The sequence below is a fragment of the Typopeltis vanoorti genome, chromosome 21, assembly GCF_054136105.1.
Source record: "Typopeltis vanoorti isolate ZY-2024b chromosome 21, IOZ_Tvanoo_1.0, whole genome shotgun sequence".
In the NCBI taxonomy this organism is placed as follows: Eukaryota; Metazoa; Arthropoda; class Arachnida; order Uropygi; family Thelyphonidae; genus Typopeltis; species Typopeltis vanoorti.
Genome location: NC_143569.1, coordinates 63103537 through 63126555, shown reverse-complemented (window position 1 = coordinate 63126555; position 23019 = coordinate 63103537). Strand labels below are relative to the sequence as shown.

Here is a 23019-nt window from a genome sequence, read left to right as displayed (position 1 = left end):
ATTGCTAATTTAAAAACTTCCGTGTGTGACTTTGCCTGCAAGAAATGCTCCTGATTTCTTTTTATTTTAATGGCTGGTCTCGATTTGATGGTTGGCAGACGTATGACGATCGTATTTTATGTAATATAATTATTTTTGATTTTCTATATTTAATTATTTAAATTTAAATAATTTATTTATAATCTTAAATTATTATAAAATTTTATTTACATGTACATACAAGTACACCAGCAAAGGGGCGAATCGAAATAGACTCATGGGCAAAATTTCGCCCATGAGCGAGGGGTTCCCCACCCCTGGTATAAAGGAAGGCAGGCAGAGCAATCTCTAAGCAGGGAGGCAAGCTTACATGCATAATATTTTTGCTTTAAAACTACAGTAGCATTTCCCCTATCAGCTTTTGTAATTACTATTCTATTGTTGTTTATTTCCAGTAGAGTCAGGCATTCCTTTCTCTTTTCTGACACCTCTGTCTTTCAGTTCTCAGCTGAACCACTTACCAGATTTCTGCATTTGCTCTAGCTCATACGTTGTCCTGTATAGCACTTATTGAAACTATGCTATCTCCCTCATTACGGCCACCTCTTCATTCTTCACATTTATGATACTATTATTTTTTTTAATGTAACTCTTACTCTTTTAATCCTATCTTCCCTCTACACCAGGGGTCGCCAAACTTCTTTGACCGTCGACCCCTTCAAGAGTTTCTTGATGTTTTGTTGACCCTCTCTATTTTACTATTACATAATTATAATAGGACAAGCGAAGAAGATGCTTATGTGAGTTTTTAGATTATTTATTTTATAGTTATATACATACAGTGCTTATTGTATGTATTATAGTATAGTATAGTATATATAGTATACTATAATAATATAGTACATATTATTATATTACTACTACTATCACTAGTAATATCACTGGTATTAATATCACCGGTATTACTACCAGCCCTTCTCAATTCTACAACATAGAGAAGTTTAGTTCGTGAATGAATAACGATTGAATTATAATATGTATGTTGATGAATTTTAGAACATTAACGCTCACTTGTATGTCGATGGCAAAAATGAAACTGGGATCGAATATGTGTAAGTATAAGTAAATAAGCAACCGTGCACGTGTTGCCATCTCGCTCCCGCCGCTCCGGAACCACAGACATCTGTTTATTGGCAAATACGTCATTTTGGCCTACTTGATTGGGCTCCATAACTATTTTCATGACCTTGCTCCATCTTACAGGTCCTATTCATGCCACTGTTCCTACGATTCACTCTTAATTGTGTTGTCATTCAGGATGGAGGTAATCCAAGTTAACCAAATTAAATATTACCCATACAATGATGGCTTATATTTTTCTATCGACCCCTAACAATGTTATATCGACCCCTGGGGGTCGATATCGACCACTTTGGCAACCACTGCTCTACACCATTGCACACATTTTCACATGCATTTCCTGTTCTACCATTTCAATCTCTCCACCTGACACTTGCTTTTGTAACATTTTCAGTACACTCTCCCACCACTCTCACTTTTGAACCAAAGCCCATTCACCTTTGGTAATAAGTGTACTTATTACAATGCACTGAATGAAGTCCCGCTGGTCAATTCCTTGAAATATGATGCTCTGGAAACCATTGTTCTGCTTTGCACAGGTGCCATATGCCATGCAATATAACTTACCATACAAAATAACTTATATTTAAATAAAAAAATTTGACTCAAGTCTAATTAACACCATAATACAATACAGTTCTAATGGAGTTCTAACTAATATCACTAATTTTTCTAAAATAAACAACTTAGCTTTTTCAGCTCTCTAAATATGGAAGTGCTGCAAGATGCGACCTACTGGCATGGCCAATTCACATTCGCATCTTGTGAAAGATTTCAGTCTTGAGTCTGGTGCCTAAGCCCACTCAGCCATCCTGATGTATGTTAAATTAAAAAATGTTTTCTTTTGTTATATTTGTTATCCAAGGCATTTGACTATGACTACTGTGTGAATGCATCCAAAGTGAATGAGTTGAACAGAAAGTATGACAGCTGTCGTGGATGATCTGTGACCTCCCTCAATAGGTCGTTGACACTCCTTGAAGGTCAGATAATAATTTTACTTGATCTCTTAAAAAGAAATGGCAGTTAGTTTTTCCTTAGTCATTAATTATTATACCACTTCACACTAAACAGCCACTAACTCAGTTCTACACAGGCCGTTACTATTATCGCATTCATGAGTTTCTATCTTAGATGAACACAAATCACCTGATAAGTTTTGGCCAAAACTTTATCACCAAGGCAACAAACTTCATTCTGTTGTTCCCAACGTTCCCTGGTATTTTTGTATACGTATAAGTTACCTCCTGGCTTTTTCATATACTTACACCCACAGTCTGCTTGGTCAAATCAGGAAACTTTCTTCTTCTTCTTTCCATCTACAGACATACATACTCAAAAAGTCTGAAACCAAAGTGTACATCTCTCCCCCTACAACCAGATCCATACCTATGCTCGATGACATTCATATTATCACACATCCCTAGGTGAGGTTATGTGAGTAACGGCAATATTGGATGCCAAATTGCCACTCTCTGGACACCTAGAAATTGAGAGTAAAACGTGTCAACAGCATCAAACTGGCAGCTTTAGCTATCAACTCCACAATCACTGCCAGGAGACATCAACAACAGTTCAAGTTTATATATGTCCAACAGTCTGAGTAATACAGCTGAGCATGGAAAGTTTAAGCTATAGTAAATGCCAGGTTTTGAGAAAATGCTTCTGAAACAGAGCACTGACAGCCCTTGTACAAGAAAGGTATACTGAAGATCTGTTGAATGCTCACAAAAGATATATTATCCCTGATACACAATGACAGTACCACATATGCAAGAAGCACTATCACTGGGATACCACTCCCCTCTGAGGAATGAATCAACCTATGATATATCAATAATAACTATCTTTCTACCCTGTGATCTTAAAATAGTACATGTCTATAAACCACCTAGTACATCTTGGCTGCTGTCATTTTTATCCCTGCACTCACAATATATGTGGATGATTTTAATAGTCATCAATATACACAGTGGAAATATAAGAATGATGAAAACTGATTGGACAGATATTAATAAACAACTTGTATTTGATGCCAAACAACTGGGCACCTACTCTGAACAGTGGAATACTGACATTAACCCTGATTTTGTTACTACTGACAGGGACTAATGCCAATGCCTGTAACCTGACAAGTACTCCCCAACTTCGTCAAAATTCAACATGGTCCAATCATCCTTTAGGTAGGCCTGACAGTCCAACTGACCCAATTGATACCCTTCACAAGATGGACCTTCTGCAAGGCAAACTAAAGTATCTTTAAGAGGAAATTCCATGACTTTGTGTGGTTTCTTAAGCCTAAGCCAAACAACTATGAAATTTGCAGGCGCAATCCTCTCTGCAGCCCAACACTGCATCTCAAGAGGATACCATAAGGAATATATTTCCTGTTGCAATACTGATACACAAAGACTGCACAAAGAATTTCAAACCAATTACTCACAATACATTACTAAGGATCTCCTTGAAGGCTTGAACATGGCAAGAAAAGAAAGATAGTAGTCAGTCATACAGAATATGTACTTCAAACATTCTAGCCATAAAGCCTGGACTTTCAACATTGTCGAAAGTGTTTTGTGAGCGAATGCAAGAAGTGGCACCACATGATAATGTAGTTGGCATAGTTAGTGTTGCAAGGGGTATGAGTAATGTATGAATGACACAGTGGAAAATGAAGAGAATGACCAGAAGGTAATGGAAAAGATGGTGCACTTACGTGGAGGTCTTCATCGAACAAAACGTGAGATTGAGTAGTTGGAGAAACACCTGGCGAATGGTATGACAAATGCAAAAGAAATGGGAGAGAAAGTAGAGCATGAAATAGTGAAAGCTTGAAAATAGGGATAGGATTTTGTATGGTAATTCACTGATATGAGAAGTCCTCGAGGAGAGTGTGACAAAATCGTGTTTTCCTGGAGCTAAGATAAAGGATGACAGTTATGCTGTAAGAATGCAAAGAGTTAAGGTGAATGACAAGCATGGTATGAGAGAAGAAGACATGAAAGAGTTGCAAGTGCATGTGAAAAAGAAGCACGAGAAAGTAAAAGCTGCGAGTCTGTTGTCACAGTATGACAGAGGTGAGTTGAGGCAGATAGCTATGATTGATTGCAAATGGGTGTACATATTGTGCAGGAGGGATGGTGTGGAGCTTGTGGAGTTTGATGGAAGTAAGGATTTACATAAGGTGGATGGCTTGCATCTAAATGAATTTGGTGTCAAGAGTCTTGAGAAAGTACTGTTCAGTAAATGTTAAAAAGTATAAAGTCAGTTAAACTTGAATGTGGGTAGAGGCAACCTAGAAGTTTGTAAGTGAGATGATCACATGATGCAAAACATAGCACCCCGCGTTAGCTTTAGTGAGCTAAGTAATACAACATGTAAGGGAGGTTGTCGGATGAAGAGGATATTGCAGTTTATGTATACTAATCTATCATACCAGAATCGCTTACATATAATTTAAATATCTTTAGTTGTAAAATTTCACTTTGCAAAAGCATTTAACAAGATTCTGCATAGAACTCTATTCCATAAATTGGAGCAAATGGTGATGGATATGAATCTGGTGATTTGAATTAGAGGATGGCTGATGGACAGATAAAGAGTGGTTTATGGAGGAGAGAGTTCAGAAGTGCAAGTGACTGGTGGTGTACCACAGGACACATCGTACTTGGTCCTCTGTTGTTTAATTTGTACATCAATGATATAGGAAATAATTAGTCATTTTGCTGATGATGATGCTAAAATGGGAAGAGCGAAGGTAAATGAAGGTGATGAAGAGATCTGCAGGAAGAACTTAAAATGACTAGCAGTATGGGCAAAGGCTGCCAGTTTAATGTGGCCAAGTGTCAGGTGATGCACTTTGGAAAGAGATCATATATTGTGTACTATATTGATGGAAGAGAACTGCAGGAAACTGATAAGCCAGGGACTCGAGTGTGATTATGGGCAAGGAGTTGAAGTTTAGAGGGCATATTGCGAAGGCAACCAAAACAGCGCATCAAATTATGTTAAGTGAAGAACATATTAACAAGCAGTGATAGAGAAGTTATTGTTCCCCTACATATAAGGCTTTAATAAGGTCGCATCTGGACTTCCAGATTCCTTGGTGATGAAGGGGATCCAGAGGTGAGTGACAATGATTGCAGCAGGTCTGTAAAATGCTTCCTATAAGAATAGACTGAAGGTCTATGGGCTCTAAAAACGTACTGATAGGTGTAAGCAAGGAGATATGATAGAAACATATAAGTTATGAAAGGGTTTTATAGGATTGACACTGATGACTTTTTTTCTGGTACAGTGCAGGAGGGGAGAATGAGGGGTCACCACTGGAAATTGTAGGATAGTGTAATAACACCTAACCAGGGTGTTAGAACTTTTTTTTTTTTTTTTTGCTTGGAAGGTGGTGAATGGGTTTAAGTAGAGGTATGATAGGTATTGCATGAATGATGGCTAGTGTGTGAATAATATATCTCCCACAATGTGTCTTATGACTCCATAGAGATACCTATATAATAATAAAAATAATAACATGAAAACTAGGAGGTACTTCAACTCAGAACACGAAGAAAAGCCAAATACACCTCAATCAAATAGTACACCATACATTTAATCTCCCCAGAACATCTGCAGTTAAGAAGCATACAAGAACTGTTAAAATGAAAATGGATCAGGTGAAGTTATTATCAAGTCAGAATTTTCTCACCATTTCACTCCTCTGCAAAACTGATAAAGCAACCCAAGCTACTAGGAGTGGAAAAGCTGCCGGTTCAGATGGCATGTTTCTGGAGTTTTCCAAGTATGGGGCAAGTGGCCAGAGAATAGCTCCATCATTTCTATTCAAACATTTTTGCTAGTGGTAAACTACCAAATGCCTTAAAAACAGTCTAAGATTAAGATAATAGCTTATTGACACTTAGGAGTGATAACAAACCAGAAAATTATTGCCTGATAGCAGTGCTTCTATCCCCTGATTTACTGAACATCATCAGATGATGTAAGATCACACTGTTCCTCAGCGATGTGCCAAACAAATCCTTGCCACAAGATCCCATTGTATGCTTTTCTGGAAACTTCAACTCTGAAAACCAAATCACTCTAGACATCCATTTCAATGAGGATCTACCATTTCCTCTTTTTCCAGAAACTCTACCTTCTATTATTTTGAGAAGTTCTCCTTCCATTCTTTTAATGCATCCAGAGTATTTCAGCTTTCTTCTGTCAATACCCTTAACGAATGAATGTTCTACCAATCCTTTCTAGCACCCATCTGTTAAGTATATGGGATTCTCAACACCACATCTAAAAAGCAGCTATCCTTTCCTATCAGACCTCTTTAGGTTCTAAGTTTTTCACATCCATAAGTCGCTGTTGAAAAAACAGCTGTATTCAGGATCATCAACTTTGTTCCTGAGGAGGCAGATTCATACTTTCAAGTTTTCCATTGTTGTTTTGACTGTTGTTTGAGCCATTTTTAATCTTTTTTGACATCTTCTGAATAGCAATTCTTCACATTAATGACAGATCCCAAATACCCAAATTTGCTAATTTCCTCAATTCTATCTCCATTAAGGTATACTTTTTCTCAGGAGCTTCCCTGTCTATATATTATTATTATTAGACACCTCCAGGGAATCCAAAGACTCATCGAGGGAGAGTGTACCAATAGCATCGAACGATTGGTCCCCTTCCAACTACTAACCACACTCAAACTTACTTAACTGAGTCATTAGTAGCAGAGGCTCTACCAATCGACCAACCTTTGCCGGCAATATTTCCTTTGAAAACTATAATCCATCTTGCTGATCTTACTAACTATGCAACTAATCTTCCTTGTCATTACAAAGGAGTACTGCATCATCAGCATATCTCAGATTACTGATCACCTATCCTAATTCCCGTCTTAAGTTCATCCAATGCCGCATGCATGATGTCCTCAGCACAGATACTAAACAGAGAAAGCAGGTATCCTTGTCTAACTCCCTTTCTAAACTAAAGCCAATCAGTTAATCCAACACCTACAAGGGGGGGGGGGGGATCTGGAAAGTTCAGATAAACACCTAGAACATCATTATGCTCTATCACAAGATAGAACATACCAGTAGCAAAGTTATGAAGGTAACTTATGTTCATATATTCTTATAACCTCGTACGTTCTTTCTTGTAGTTATATCAGTTGCTTTAATATCATTTTTGTTCTAGATGTTTATCAGAACTTTCCTGACCCCCCCCTTGTATTCTTACTGTAGCCTCTTGCTCACTGTACAAGTTAGCTATTCTGATAATGTGTTAAGGAAACGCCATTTTCAGGATGACACTGATGACTAGCTTTAGACTGTGCTGAACACAGTCAAAAGCTAGTCTATGGAACTCGTTACTGGAAGTATAAAGAGTCTAAACATTTTATACTTCACAATAATCTGCCTAAGGCAAAGGATCTTATCTCAGTATTTTTGCCTTTCCTGAAACCTGCTTATTCCTCAGGCAGCCTCAACACTGGCTTCAATCCTACTTAGAATCGACTTCTTCCCGTCTCTAGGTCATTCATATCCTTATAATCAATCTATGAAACACTTATCCCTCCATTCCATGTTGCCTTAAATCCTGGGATTCCATCCACACCTGGGGCCTTATCATTGTTAACCTTATTAACTACTCTTTCAACCTCAAACCTATGTAGAAGAGGTTCCACATCAACGGGTTCCTGATCAGAGGGCTCATCCAAATTTTCCTTATCCTCTACATAAGAGTTCCTCACAGTACTTACATCTGTTTTTGATTTCCAGTTCTTCTTTTAGCACTGCTCCATTACCACTTTGATAGCATTCAATTTGGATTTAAACTTGTGCTTAAGGTTACAAACTAAATGAAACATCTTTTCATAATTGTCTCTCGTCTGGAACTTATCTCTTCTCATGCATTAGCATAACAATTTTCTTTGTCCTGCCTGACGAGTTTTCTGACTTCACTATGTAATCTCTTATATTCTTTAATCCATGTGTGTCTCTGTTGTGCTCCAGATGCCTCCTTTTGATCAGATCCCATGATCAATCTGATAACCAAGGGTCTCTTAGTCTTCCAAATTGGGCCTAGCTACTTCTTGGTGGTATCCTGTATTACAACCTTGACTCCTTCCCACAGTATTTCAGATGTATTCTCCTTACTAGTTTCAAAAAACACATCCATTCTGTGTTGATGTTTCTTCTGTTGCCCCATTAGAGATTTCTATGACATCAAGTCTAGCAGGACAGGCCTCACTTGAAAGGTTTCAGAATTGCAGTCTTACTGTGGCTCTTACTAACTGATGGTCTACACCACAGTCTGCTCTAGGACAAGAATGCACATCAAAGATGCTTGTCGTCCACCACTGGAGTGCCAGGATGTAATTAATCTGGTGCATTGACCTATTAATATTAGAAGTATAAGGTACATCGGGAAACAGGTATTGGTAATAACTAATCTGTTAGCGTGGCCAAATTCTAAACAGTCTTTCACCACAGGTGTTGCACTCTTCCAGACCAAAACAGCTCCACTCAGGCCCAAATGTCATCTAAATGCCTCTAAAGATGAAAAGTGCATCTCTCCTTGGTAGGCAGTCTTAAACAGTCTGTAGGGTTTCAGAGAGCTCCTCACTCTCTTCATTAGGTCTATCTATGTGAGGTACATAAACAACCACAATGACATGTTGGTAGGAGGTGCATAAATCTTCTTGCCAGCTCTTTCCTCAGTACTGCAGCTAAGCCATAATGCTTTGAATCACTTCCGGAATATATACAACTAGCTCACTGTCAGGACCCTGACATTCTGTCAACATCTTACAACACTTGCTGCTAAACTGGCATACTGCAACAACTTCATTCAAGAACTTGCTGGCACATCATGGGGAGCCCCAGCAGAGGTGTTCTGGACTGCAGCTCTCAGCTTGGTCTATGCCCCTACCAAATATCATGCACTTGTGTGAAAAAACAGCACACACCTCTAAGGTCAATACCCAACTCAACACCAGCATGAGAATCAGGACAGGAACAATTAAACCAACATACATTGGTTGCCAGTTTTGAGCACTATCGCTCTGCCATATCTACACAGGAAGCAATTGTTTCAAAGCGAATATTTAAAAATCGTTAACAATCCACAACTCCTGATCCACCCTGATCTGGGAGCAGCAGGATGTAGCATACTCAGATCTCATCCTCCCCCCCTCTTCAAAACAAGAACAGCTAATCAATGAGGGAGTTAAGATTTCTGATACTTGGAAATAAGAATGGAACAATACAGAGAGCCTGTCTGACAAAAAAAAAGTTGCAAAGGATCCAACTAGTTGACCATCTAGCTTTAATCTCCCTTGTCACTTCTGGCTAACAACTCAGCACTCGCTGAACTGGACAAGATAGGGGCACAGCATACTAGTACTCTTAGGGCATCATCCTAACTCCAGTTTGCGACTGCAGAGCAGTAGTTCAGACAATGACGTGTATCATGATGAATACAGCCAAGCCTTCCCTGGAAGCCCAATGGACCTAGTGAGAGCACTGATGAAAGCAACTGAGTGGCCGATGAATTTAGACATAATTTATGATTTAAATGATTCATTATGTGTAAAGGTTTATTCTTAAATTTTGTATATTTTGTTCCTTAAGTTTTCATTTTAATTGCTTTCATTTTAACTGTGTATTGTGTCCTGAATAAACTAAGAAAGAAGATTTAACATAAATTATTCAGGAACAACTTTATTTAAATATAGGCAGAGAATGTGGTGTGTTGGCTATATACTGGAAAGGTAATTTTATGTATATAACACTAAATTAGGAGTAAGAAACTGTATAACAAATGAAAGAAAATTGTAAGACCTAACCTGTTATGCATAAGGGTCAGATAAAGAAATTAATTAAAGTGTTAAATTTATTTAAGAACCCCCATTTCATGTGTTATACGGTAGCAAAACCTGTAAGCCAGAGTCCAAGGGTCACCTTTTGACCGTCCAGTGTTACGTATACCGGGGGGAGGGGGGGGGAAGAGAAGTTATGAGAAAGAGAAACCAGAGCGCTTTCCAAGAAAAACACAACAAGTGCACGTGCGATGTAATAGAGGGAGCTGGACGCCATGATGTAAACCCACGTGACCACGTTGGCGAGCATCGCGATAGCCAAGAAGAGAAAGAAAACAAAAAGGTCAAGCAAACCCCACTGGAGGCTTTTTTTTGGTTCCGGTTTCCTGATCGCCCGAATGTTGGTACGGTCCGCACCTACAGAGAAGTTCCAGGTGGCTATGGGAGGTATGAGGCATCTGTCGTAGCGTTCCAAGTAGGGCTAGCTATTTCCTTGGAATAGGATAGCTGTGTTATGTCGTGCGACGGAAGAACCAAGTAGATGCCGTCCGTTCTGGCTAAGCTCCTGAGCCATATCATCCTTCCCACGGAGAATCCGGCCGTACAGTTTGTAGTAGGTGACCAGACGGATAGCAGACTGAGAAGAAGCCTTGATGTTCTAGACAAGGCAGAAGAAAACATCGAGTATCATTCCAGTGATGGTAACGTAGACTCTTGTGATATATTTTTCAGTTGAGGAATTGTGTGCTTTCTAAGGAACAATTTTGTGTAGTGGACTTATTTCATGGAACTTTAGGAACTGTCTACAACTTGATATAGGCCCATTTTGTTTGGAACTGTCTGCCTAGATAGGCCATGTTTATTCTGTATGAATTAGTAGTAATGTGTTAAATGATATAACTAGTGACCACATGAGTGTAGAAAGTGTGATAAGTATTAATGAGATAATGTTAAGTTGCATATAGAGGTGGTCCAAGCAAGTTTGTTCATGTATTTTGTTTAGTAGTATTGAACCAAAGATCTTACTTGAGAATGATTCAGATTACTTAGTAGTAACGCTTACTTGTATAATTTCTTTTATTAATAAATGTTTATTAATACCTTGCCTGATCTGATTTAGTATATGAATTCAAACAGCCACTCATAAAATTACTATCGAACTTAGCGGGAAGAACCCACGTGTATGATTAAACAAAGCGGACGACAACTGCATTTAAGAATTTAGTGAACAGAGATTAGATTTTATTATAGTTTAATTACTGTGTATCATTCTGAGAGAGCCATCCTGGATAAGATAAGAGTCTCATCTATCCTCGGTATTGGCTGGTGCAGTTAAAATATAAATTTGTCAATGCTTATCGGATGGACTGTCTCAGAAGATATGGTAATTGTCATGTCCCATACAACGACGAAGCCCTAAACATTAAGTAACCTACACGTGGTTAAGCTATAGAGAGGCCAAAGATTTTGCATGTTTAGAAAGGGGAAAGATTTAAGAGAACAACGAAATAAGTATAGAATAAAGTTAAAAGGGAAAGATATACGATAATATAAGAAGAATTAAGAATAAAAGTATAAATAAGAAGAAGTAGTTATAACATGTGCCTGCTCTTTACCCATACGATAAATAAATAGTCATATTTGCATGCCACAGCTGAACTAACTTGCACATTCTTGCCATTCCTCCCATGATGATCTCTATCTAGTATCCCTGACGCTCTGGATTAGGTCTCAACCCCAATCAATTTCCCAGGCTTCTGATGCTAAATTCATTCAAGTACACAAGAGGTTATCCCTCTTGAAGTCTTTTCTACCATCAAACTCACTCCACACTTTCATTTCTTCTACACAGCTTGCACATGGAATCATATGCTATTACAGCTCTCCTCAACTCCGTGCTCTCATATCTTGGTAATAAGCTAACAATTTTCACTCACTCACTCACTTTTCTTTTCTTTTTTTTGCTTCTTTCAATAACCATTTCATATCTTCTCATACTATATTTATCACTACTTAAACATTAGTTTCAACAAGTACTATCATATCCCTTACATTTCTTTTCTGTTTCTCTCTACATTTGCACATCATTCATTTTTGCCTATGCGAACCACAAAGTATAATTCAATAGGCAAACCCAAATTTTATTATTATATCACCGTACTATATTACTTCTTTGTTATTGTTCATTGTGAACTTACCTACTTTGGCAATTTCTCACCTCTTTGTATTCTCATTTTTCTTATCCTGTCTGAGTTTCCTTAACCATTTCTCAAATTTGTTTCTAATTCTCTGATTGAGTGTCAAACACTTAACATATATGTGAGTGTCTGTAAGCAAGAAATTCACATACAAATAAGTTTATTGTAGAATAAAACAGGTAAGCTGTTTTTGGCAAGTTATTGTTTATTTAGATTTATGAATTATAGTGCCTTGACAAATAAAGGATAAGAATTTATGATCACCAAAATTTTGTTTAATAAAAAAACAAAAGGAATTAATTATAGATTATTAGAGGCAAAAACACCTAGAACAGCTCAACAGAAATGAATTTTAGCATCCTCTCTAAATAATACAATAGTATAAACATTAAAAAAACTGAGACATCCAGGGAAGAGCCTTTCTGATACAATTATAAGGCTTTTGTGGAATCCCACCCACAAAAGATCATAAACCCATAGAACATGATACTGGTAATGTCATTAGGCTAAGATCTAAATAATCTAGAAACACAGTTCCACAGACCAAACATAAAACTTTCTCAACCTGCTTCAGGGTCTCAGTAAACAAAGTGGTGGTCTCATGCCAGGCAATGAAATTCTTCCACCACCACCACCTAACAACATTCACAGATCCATGTCCACAGTGAGATTAAAAAATGGATCTTAACCCCCAAACTCAATTTATTTTAGTCAATATCCCAAATACCAAATTTCACCAAAATTAATTCAGTCTATATCAACTGTTATATGCATAGATATAAATGGAGAGATCTATTAGCTTATACAATGTTATGAAACATGTCTAACATCTATGCTAAACATGTTTTATAACACTGAATATATTGATATAAGCAGCTGTCAAAAAAAAGAGACAAACAATGACATTCTGAAAAAGTGCCTTAGACGATAGAAATATAAGATCTGGTAATGTTGGAGTCTTGACAAGTAACAGACTGATTTGGAAGAAAATTGTAGATAGGAAGTTAGTAATGATGTAAATTTTTCATGTAGTACTATCATATCCTGTACACCCCTTGAGGGTACATGGCAGGAATTTGATGATGAATTCCATAATACAGTGAAATGTGGAAATTAAAAAAAAATAATAATTAAAAATAAAAATAAATTAACAATCTATAATATTTCTCTAGCATCTCAGAAATTACACTTCAAATCAAATTTCCAAATTTTATGCAAAAGGTAAATTAACTATTTTTAAGTGAAACAGGGTTTAAAATTTCAGATAAATGTCATATATATGCAATGCTGAAATAACTCACCATATACATTAGGATATCTCTAATCATCACCATACTAGTTTGATGATCATTCCACGCCTGATTCAAAGTTTGAAGAAAATTATTTCGTAATGATGCAAGCACATCTGTTCGAACCTTTAGAAATAAATAAATGTAAGTTATATTTATTAATATACTTATCAAGATCAGTACCAATAGAGATCTTATAACCTCGACTATTTGTTGTTAAGATGTGGTAATTACAATCCCTATTTGGCCTAAACCCAGCTTGGTATGAAATATTAATAATTAAAAGACTAAAACCATGAATCAAGGATCTGAGAATTGAGGTTAGAAAATAAAATAGATGGCAAAAGTCTAGAGGAAGACCATGGATATGAGAATTAGGGGGAGTAAACAGATGGTATGATTCAATGCCAGGATCATATTAAAAATGACAATATTAGGGAGGAACATGACATTGTTAGCATTCAGGAATGTGAAGAAGAGCTAATCTAAAATTGCATGTGACTAAATTAGAAGTGGAAGGGAACAGTTAGCAGAAGAAGAGGTGTTTGGAAAAAGAGAGAGAGAGAGAGAGAGAGGATGACCAAAATCTTTGGGTACTGACGCAGTTAGAATTGCCTTGAAAAACTGAAATATTAGATGTGGTAATAATAGCACTGTGACACTAAATTGGAAGAATATTGTTACCAGACAGTAATCCTGTATAATCCACTAAGAGGTAGCATATCAGAAATCTCATAATAATGATAAATTTCTGCTATTATAAATCTCCTCTCCTTTCCATTCATATCATAGTGCAGGGCTATCCAACCTTAGGTAATCTGAGGGCCGCATTAAAAAAAAAAAGATTTATCTAAGGGCCGCATCACATATATCTAGTAATTTGGTGAGCAGTAGCGACACAACCTCGACAGATGAACAAACTAATAGCATTAATCACGCACTCACGAGGAACGTGAGCACACAGAGAATGCGAGTTGGAACAAAATAGTATAAGAACTTATTTGACACATCTAATTTCTAAATCACTTAGGGAATTGAACAACCTAGATTAGAATATAAATTAAATTAAACTTTAATAAATATTTCCGATATTTTGGCAACGTCACGTTGCCATTTTTAAAAGGAACTTACAAAAAGGTACGTGCACGCAGGCACTACAACACAGTAACTAAGAATGAAGATATGAAGCTATCATTCTCCTAGAAGTCCTGATGGTGCCCTCTAGCAGGCTAAGTGTTCTTGGCCGTTGGGCTGAAGGTCTGCTGATGTATGCCTCCCAAATTTGGGGCATTCGCATACAACCAAATTTGTTGAGGTTAGGAGAGTTTCTTAGGGCTGAGGCTGATTCCATAAATAGTCTTTCGAATTTATATTTGCTACGGTATATTACTGTAGCTTTCTTCCACCGTATTCTGTGGCGTGAATCCAGAGCATGGTCTGCAAGACCAGAATGGCTGTACTTGTGAAACCGGATGTAGTCCTTATGTTCAGAGATTCTGATATTCGCTGTCCTGCCTGTTTGGCCAAAGTAATCTGTTCTAAAGGGCTAAACTAATCTGTTCTAATGACATGGCCCTAAACACTGAACTAAATCACATCCTCAACACTTTCTCAGCCAATGGCTACCCCCCCCCCCAAAAAAAAAAAAATTAAAACCTACAAACCACAGCCCCCCTCCACAACAAAGATTACTCTAAATCCATCACCATTCCCTACATCTGCGGCACCTCGGAAAAAATTACCAAAAATTTAAAAAACATGACCTCACCTCCTGTTACAGGCCTTACAAAAAATTGGCATCCCTTATCCGCTCCACCAAAGACCAACCACTTCCCCTAGACCTACCTGGTGTATACCAGGTCCCTTGCAGTTGTAAACTGTCGTACTTTGGCCAAACAGGCAGGACAGCGAATATCAGAATCTCTGAACATAAGGACTACATCCGGTTTCACAAGTACAGCCATTCTGGTCTTGCAGAACCATGCTCTGGATACACGCCACAGAATACGGTGGAAGAAAGCTATAGTAATACACCGTAGCAAATATAAATTCGAAAGACTATTATATTTATGGAATCAGCCTCAGCCTTAAGAAACTCTCCTAACCTCAACAAATTTGGTTGTATGCGACTGCCCCAAATTTGGGAGGCATACATCAGCAGACCTTCAGCCCAACGGCCAAGAACACCTACTTAGCCCGCTAGAGGGCACCATCAGGACTTCTAGGAGAATGATAGCTTCATATCTTCATTCTTAGTTACTGTGTTGTAGTGCCTGCGTGCACATACCTTTTTGTAAGTTCCTTTTGAAAATGGCACGTGACGTTGCCGAAATATCGGAAATATTTATTAAAGTTTAATTTAATTTATATTCTAAAATTGTTACATTTTATTATTTTATTTTATTATTTTATATTCTAAAATTGTTAAATTATTTTCAGGAGCGGAAAAATAAAATTGTTATTTTATTTTTCCGCTCGTGAAAATCAAAACCCACTGGCAGGCTGCATGAAATCGTAGTGTTTTGGACAGCCCTGTCTAAGAGCATAAAAAAATAAAATAAATAAATTATGTCAAGAAGTTCGTTCTAATTTTTGAAATCTAAATTTAAATATAGATCTTCCATTTCTCAATAATTTTTAACATAAATTTCATGGATATTTCTGTTATTTAAAAAAAAAATGCACTTCTTTCATTTTCCATATTTTCAATTTTTGCATTTCAAAGCTATAATTCAATTAGCAAGTTCTATGAAATATGCAGAAGCTGGAAAGTTTTATTTTAAGAACATGTAATTTGTTTAATTTTTTAAAACGGCAGTGGCATGTTTGGGATTTTTTCTTTCATGATATACACAATTTACATTTCCTGTAATATTCCAATATAAACGAGGGTGGTCTGAAAAGTTCTCAGCCTAACAGTTCAGTAGGGATAGTATCAATGCCTGGTGTGCTTAATTGTTTTTCATCAGTTTTATTGTGTATCTAACTTGTAAAATTTTTGGGTGATCATTATTTTATTCTATTGTTGCCATTGTAGTTTTGCTTCCTGGTGAAAGATAGTCTTAAAATGGTTTGACCAGATTTTTCTTATATCTTCAATATTCCTGGTTTCAGTCATCTTGTTGTTTATCACTGTTACTGCTTTTGCTGAGAATTCCTTTGTAATTTCTCTTATAGTGTCATGAAAGATTTAAGTTGTTTTGTTGGTATGCTTCTTGGCACTTAGCTTTTTCTTCTAACCATTTTTCTTTGGCTTTTTTGCACAGGTTATCAACTTTATTTTTTGGTGCTCTGTATTTTATCTTCATTGTTTTGTTGGTTTACAAGTATCTTGGCCTCTCTATTTTCTTCTATCGTAGCTAGGACTTTTTGGGTTATCCAGTGTTTGTTTATTTTGGGTTTGGTACCTAGTGTCTTTTGCAATTGATAACACTGTTTCTTTTCCTTCCAGTTTCTTTTCCTTCCTTTTCCTATTTTCCACTGTTCTGGAAGATGGAGGGTTTTAATTTCAAGCACATCTGTTCTAAAAATCAACTTCTGCTTGAGCTATCTTTTAGTTGTGATAGGTTGATGTTTTCTTCTTTTCTGATATTATTTTTCCTGTTGAATTTTATCTTCACTTTGGCAGTTAATATTTCGTAGTCAGTGTCAAAATCAAAGCTTCTTAATGTTCATACATTATTTACTGATCTTTTCCATTGTTTGTTTATAGTGATATAGTATATGCAGTTCTTTATATTACCATCTGGGGATTTCCATGTATATTTATTATTAGGGCATTGATAGAACAATGTGTTTGCAATCATTAGATCGTTTGCTTTACAGAAGTGGAGTAATTGTTCTCCTCTGTCATTAAGCTCTCCGTATCCAAATTTCCCTATCACATATTTTTTGTCTGCTGTGAACTATCCTATTTTAGCATTTAAAATCTCCCATCACTATCACGAGTTCTCTATTTTTGGAATTATCTATTTCCTGTTGTAGTTCTTCACAGAAATTTTCTATTTCTTCAATAATATAATAAGTTTAGTTTAATCTTTTATCCAAGTGTGAGCAAACAAAGTTTGCGCCTGAAAGTATCTTCAGGACTGGGGTAAGGTAGTACAACACCGGGCAACTCGTTGCAAAGGTGGACCAAGATCTAATCACTCCTATCTCAGTATCTCCCATAATGCAAAGCGCATCTCCTTGCGGATATGCATAATACTATGCATTAAGGCAAGGGCCACTACCCATACCGGTATGGGTAGTGGCCCTTGTGGCGCCTGAAAGTATCTTCAGGACTGGGTTAAGGTCGTACAACATCGAGCAACTCATTGCAAAGGTGGAGAAAGCTCTAATCACTCCTATCTCAGTATCTCCCATAATGCAAAGCACATCTCCTTGCGTAATGCTATGCATTAAGGCAAGGGCCACTACCCATACCGGTATGCATTATGGGAGATACTGAGATAGGAGTGATTAGAGCTTTCTCCACCTTTGCAATGAGTTGCCCAGTGTTGTACTACCTTACCCCAGTCCTGAAGATACTTTCAGGCGCAAACTTTGTTTGCTCACACTTGGATAAAGGATTAAACTAAACTTATTGTAGTCTAACCAAGTGAAAAATAAACTCTCAGCATCTTTCTATTTCTTCCTCTGAATGGTTACTGTCTGGTACATATATTTGGATTATTTTAATAGTTTGACCTTTTTCTTTTGCTTGAAGTTTGGCTGTGATTATTCTAGGAGACACTGGTTTTACTTCAATTACCAAGTGTGTAAGTTTCTTCTCAATTAATAATGCAACTCCTTCTCTGTGTATGTTATCTTTTCTTCCTGAAAAGTATAGTCTTCCTTCTGGTAAACCCATCTCCGCACCAATGTGTCTCTGATAAATCTAAAATACTCCATTTCAGTCTTTTTAAATTTTCCTGGACTAATTGCAATTTTCCAGGTCTGTATAATGATCTTATGTTGAGGGTGGTATGTGTTTCACATCTTTGGCTGACCACATTGCAGATTTCTCATCTACTCTATGTGGTCTTCAAGTAGGTGCATCGGCTGTCCCGTACGCAGTAGTACTATCTCAGTTTGTAGACTTTCTGGATCGAATCCTGCCGTGGGCATGGATGTTTGTGATTGTCTGTGGAAATACCAGTGGTGGTCGGTGGTAGATGGCGTTGGCGTACTTGTAGTCAGTTGGTGATTGAATGGTGGAGACGAAGTTGTGGTGTAGGTGCCCTCCCTTGATGAGTCCTTGGACTCCCTAGAGGTGTCAAATAATAATAATGTAGCCAGCTTGCCATGCCTCTGCTATATCCTTTAGGCCATGGCTCTATTCAGAGCAAGCCATTTGGGTTTCCCCCATCTGCCACCTGGGGGATGTGCCTGGTAGGAGTGTAGTCTCCCCCCAAGAATTACTACAGATTACAAAAATTTTCCCACAAAAAGCAGTTTAAAAAAATCACAAAAAAAAACAAAAGAAACTAACCAGAAAACCTCCAATATTAATTTTTATCCAAAAAAAAAGTTTCTGCATCCACTTCACAACATCCTAAACAGCAATATCTGCATCACCAACTACAGTCATCTAAACCAGAATTACTATGCCTGTCAAAACCTAACTGGCAACCTCAACAACCACTGTCCACTCCAACTGCTGAAAACTACACATTAGTTTATTCCACCAGAAGGGCAGCACTTCTGAATTAATCAGAACTGACATATCCTACCAGAAATTGCAAAACCTCAAATCTCCACTATTTGATTTGCTTTGGCTCAAGATTTCCTTACCAAATTAATCTGTCCTTTACATATGCTCTATCACTCTCCAAATTCTGTTAACTGCTATGACCTCTTCAACTGTCTCTCTCAAAGCTTGACTTTCTACAGTCTAAATTAGACAATAGTCAGTGAGGTCATCTTTCTTGGGTCTTTCAATGTCTCAATTTTCAAAACTTATATTGGCTTCCCATCTCCAATTTCAATGATCAAGCAGGCAGGTATGCTGAGGTGTTTGCCATTAGCAATGACCTATCACAGATCATCAATCTCCCTACCAGAATACCTGATAGCCACCTCCAATCTGCAAACACACTTGACCTCTTCCTAAAATGTCCCCTTTCCAAGTATACCATGGATGTCAGTTCTCCTCTTGGTAATTTAGCTCACAACTTCATGCAAGTCTCTTTTGCCATAGAATAACCTTCACCCACCAGTTCCCAGTCTTGTGATCTTTGGCAATAAAAGGACGCCAAATGGGATGACATCATGACTTATTCCTGCTTCCCCATGGGCCGACTACTGCTTCAGTTCTTCAGATCCAAACACCTGCTCAGACTGAATAACAATCATTCTCATAGGAATGAAGGCTTTCATCTGTTATTCCATTACAAAATTCCAAAAAGAAGAACCTCTGCATACCACGAATGGCTCACGACGAAAACTCCAGTTGCTCATTCTGCCAATGCTGCAGTTCACAACAGCTATAAAAGAATCATCACTAAATCCAAATCAGAGTTTGAAAGGACTAAATGCTTCAAACTCATCTCCTGACCAAATGGCAGTTGCTCCTAGTCCTGCCAAGACAGGTTTCCACCACTCTCACATCCAGATGGTACTGTGGTTACCTCACCTAAAGACAAAGCCAACTTACTGGCATCATGCTTCTCTTCCAATTCTTGCATTGATGACCAGGGTAAAATTCCCTCCAGTCCACCAAGAAAAGCTCTCTCCATGTCACCGACAGTCTTCTGCCAGAAAGAAATCTGAAGAATCCTTAATTACCCGAACATAAACAAAGCATCTGGTCCTGGCAATATCTTACCTATTGTGTTAATAAATTGTGTCCCAGAATTAACATCTATCCTATTCAACTGTCATATACCCTACAACATAGAAAAAGGCCCACATCCAGCCCATTCCAACTAAAGGTGATAGTCAACTAACGAACTACCATCCAATCGATCTCACTTCTGTCCTCTCTAAAATTATGAAGGTCATCAATAACCAACTATTGAAATATCTAGGAACATGCCAACTAATCAGTGACCAGCAGTATGGATTCCACCACTCGCAATTGACAATTGATCTTCTTGCTTTCACCACCCACCTATGGACTCAGGCCATGGAAAAATTTGGAGAAAATCACACAGTTGCCCTCAACATTTCAAAGGCATTTGATCAGGTTTGGCACAGGGGCTATTTAGCAAACTGCTGTCCTATGGCCTACCTTTCATACTCTGCAACTGGATCACTAACTTTCTCACTACATGTTAGAGTGGATGGCCTCCTCTCCTCATATTTCCCCACCGATGCAGGAGTATCACATGGTTCCATTCTTTCACCGACTCTTCTCTTGTATATAAATGAGCTGCTCTCAGACTTCCAATCCTATCTGTAGCTTTGCTGATGACAGTACACTCCATTCCTCCCTTTCACTTGACAAACGTGGTAGTGCTCAAGTATTAGAATCCTCAAGATCCACCATGACCAGGTGCGAACTACAATCTCATAGCTATATTCCAATTAAGCAAGGACAACTTTGTAGACTTCAATGCCATCAAAACTCAGTCCTATCTGATCTCTTGCAAGAACAGCTTGCATCCCTCCCCACTTACCTTTAATAATATTAAGATATCCAAACACAATCAGATTTCCCATCTTGGACTGAGCTACACCTCTGATCTTTACTTGCACAAATACATTTCAACTACAGCTTCTGCAGCAGCCAAAAAAATTGGTGTACTTTTTTGCACAATACATTACTTCATACCTTCACAGTTGTTAACTCTATACAAATTCCAAATCTGCCCAACCATGGAATATTGTTCCCATATTTGGGTGATACACCAAAATCCTCTTCAAGATTGATCGATTCTATCCAGAAGAGAACAATCTGGCTAATTAATGATTCCCCCCCCCCCTCTCTCACAGATGTTGTTTCTGCCTTGTGATTCTTTTACATATATTTTTATGGACAGTACTCTGCTGAATTGGTCACTATCATTCCTCCGAAATCATTAGAACAAAAGCCATTGTGAATGACACCTTTTTACAGTCGATCTTGAAACTCACTGAACCAACTTCACTGCCTCATCTTTCATTTCATGTACTTGTGTTCTTTGGAATAGTCACCCCCTGCCTTCCCCAAAGAATACAACTTTCAGCTGTTCAAATAAATTTGTGAACAGATTCCTCCTTTCTTCTTTTCCTCTTGCCCACACATGAGACTAATGTGCTTATAGGTCTTGTGGCCTTTCATGTCTGGATGAGATAAAAAAAAATCTCTTATACAAATCTTTTGTACCATTACTCATTTCCCATAGCCATTTCTTCTATACAGCTTGCACACTGAAATGTTTTTGAAATTATAGCCTCAGCACTACAGCATCTCAGTAATAAAATAAGAATTTTTACCTTCTCACTCTTCATTCTAGCTTTTTCCATCAATGGTTTTCATATCCTTCCTCATGCTATATTTATCACTACTTAAATTAATTGTGCTGCAAACAGTGCCATCTCTTTTGCTTTTCTTTTTCTCTACTGTATTCATCACATCCTTTATCATCACTACAGGAATGTTGATGCAATGATTCCATCATCAAATACAAATTTATTAGCAATCACTGGTATGGTGATTTCCTAATGAAATTTGCACTTGATGATGGAAGAACTCAGATAGTATACAAAAAATAAGGAGAGCTACATGAGGTAGGAAGGAACAGAATATGATAAGTTATCAATGAATAATAAGGTAAGTCAATTAGAATATAAGGAAAAGAAGAAGTCATATGGTACATATCACATCTTCTATCTTACATTCTAATTGACATACCTTATTATTCACTTCTGCAGTTTCCTGTCCTCACATTATTCTTAAATTTTTTTCATCCTGAATGAATTTTTGTTACAATTTCTCAACTTCTAACTCCCTGGTTATTCGTCCAATAATTCCTTTTAATCTGAAAATTACTTGCCAATTTTATTTCATTTGTGTCATCAATATAATGGTTTTGCTCAGTGGGGCAAAGGTGATTTTCATATCTGGAATTTACATTATCCTTTACTTTTGATGTTGCTGTATTGTTCTTTTTTTTTTTTTTTGGTACATTTTTAAAACCTCATAATTTGACAATCTACAAATATACAGTAATCCCTCGATTAATGCGCCTCTGATTAGTGCGTCATTTGTTTTCGATACCCGAATTCGATTAGTGCGCCTATATACATCTTAAAAATAAATGTTACAGATTTTAAAAATTTTCTATCTATACATTTTTATGGCTAACTATTTTAAAAAATCACTCATCAGGATGAAATAATTTAGTTACCGATTTAAAACATTTTACAAAGTTATTTTTAATGATACTACACTACTTCGATGTACACCATGTTCCAAATTTTTACTGCCAAATACAAATTCTCTCATACAACCTATGGACCAGGGGGATTATCGCAACCTTTAAGGCATACTACCTGAGAAGAACATTTAAACAGGTAATAGAAGCAACATCTGATGAGAATTCTATGACATTAGTAGAATTCTGGAAGAAATTTAATGTTAAATCTGCTATTGAAAATATTCATCAATCTTGGAATGAAATTA

General features: G+C 37.3%; 1 protein-coding gene across 1 annotated transcript in view; it reads right to left on the bottom strand.

Annotated features, from left to right (window-relative positions):
• Cul3 (cullin 3) overlaps positions 1–23019 on the bottom strand; it is a 480205-nt gene that overhangs the window by 380355 nt on the left and 76831 nt on the right. The window contains exon 3 of the mRNA XM_090411507.1: positions 13443–13556. Coding sequence (XP_090267633.1) covers positions 13443–13556 — 114 coding nt within the window. The remainder of the gene's footprint in view (positions 1–13442; positions 13557–23019) is intronic.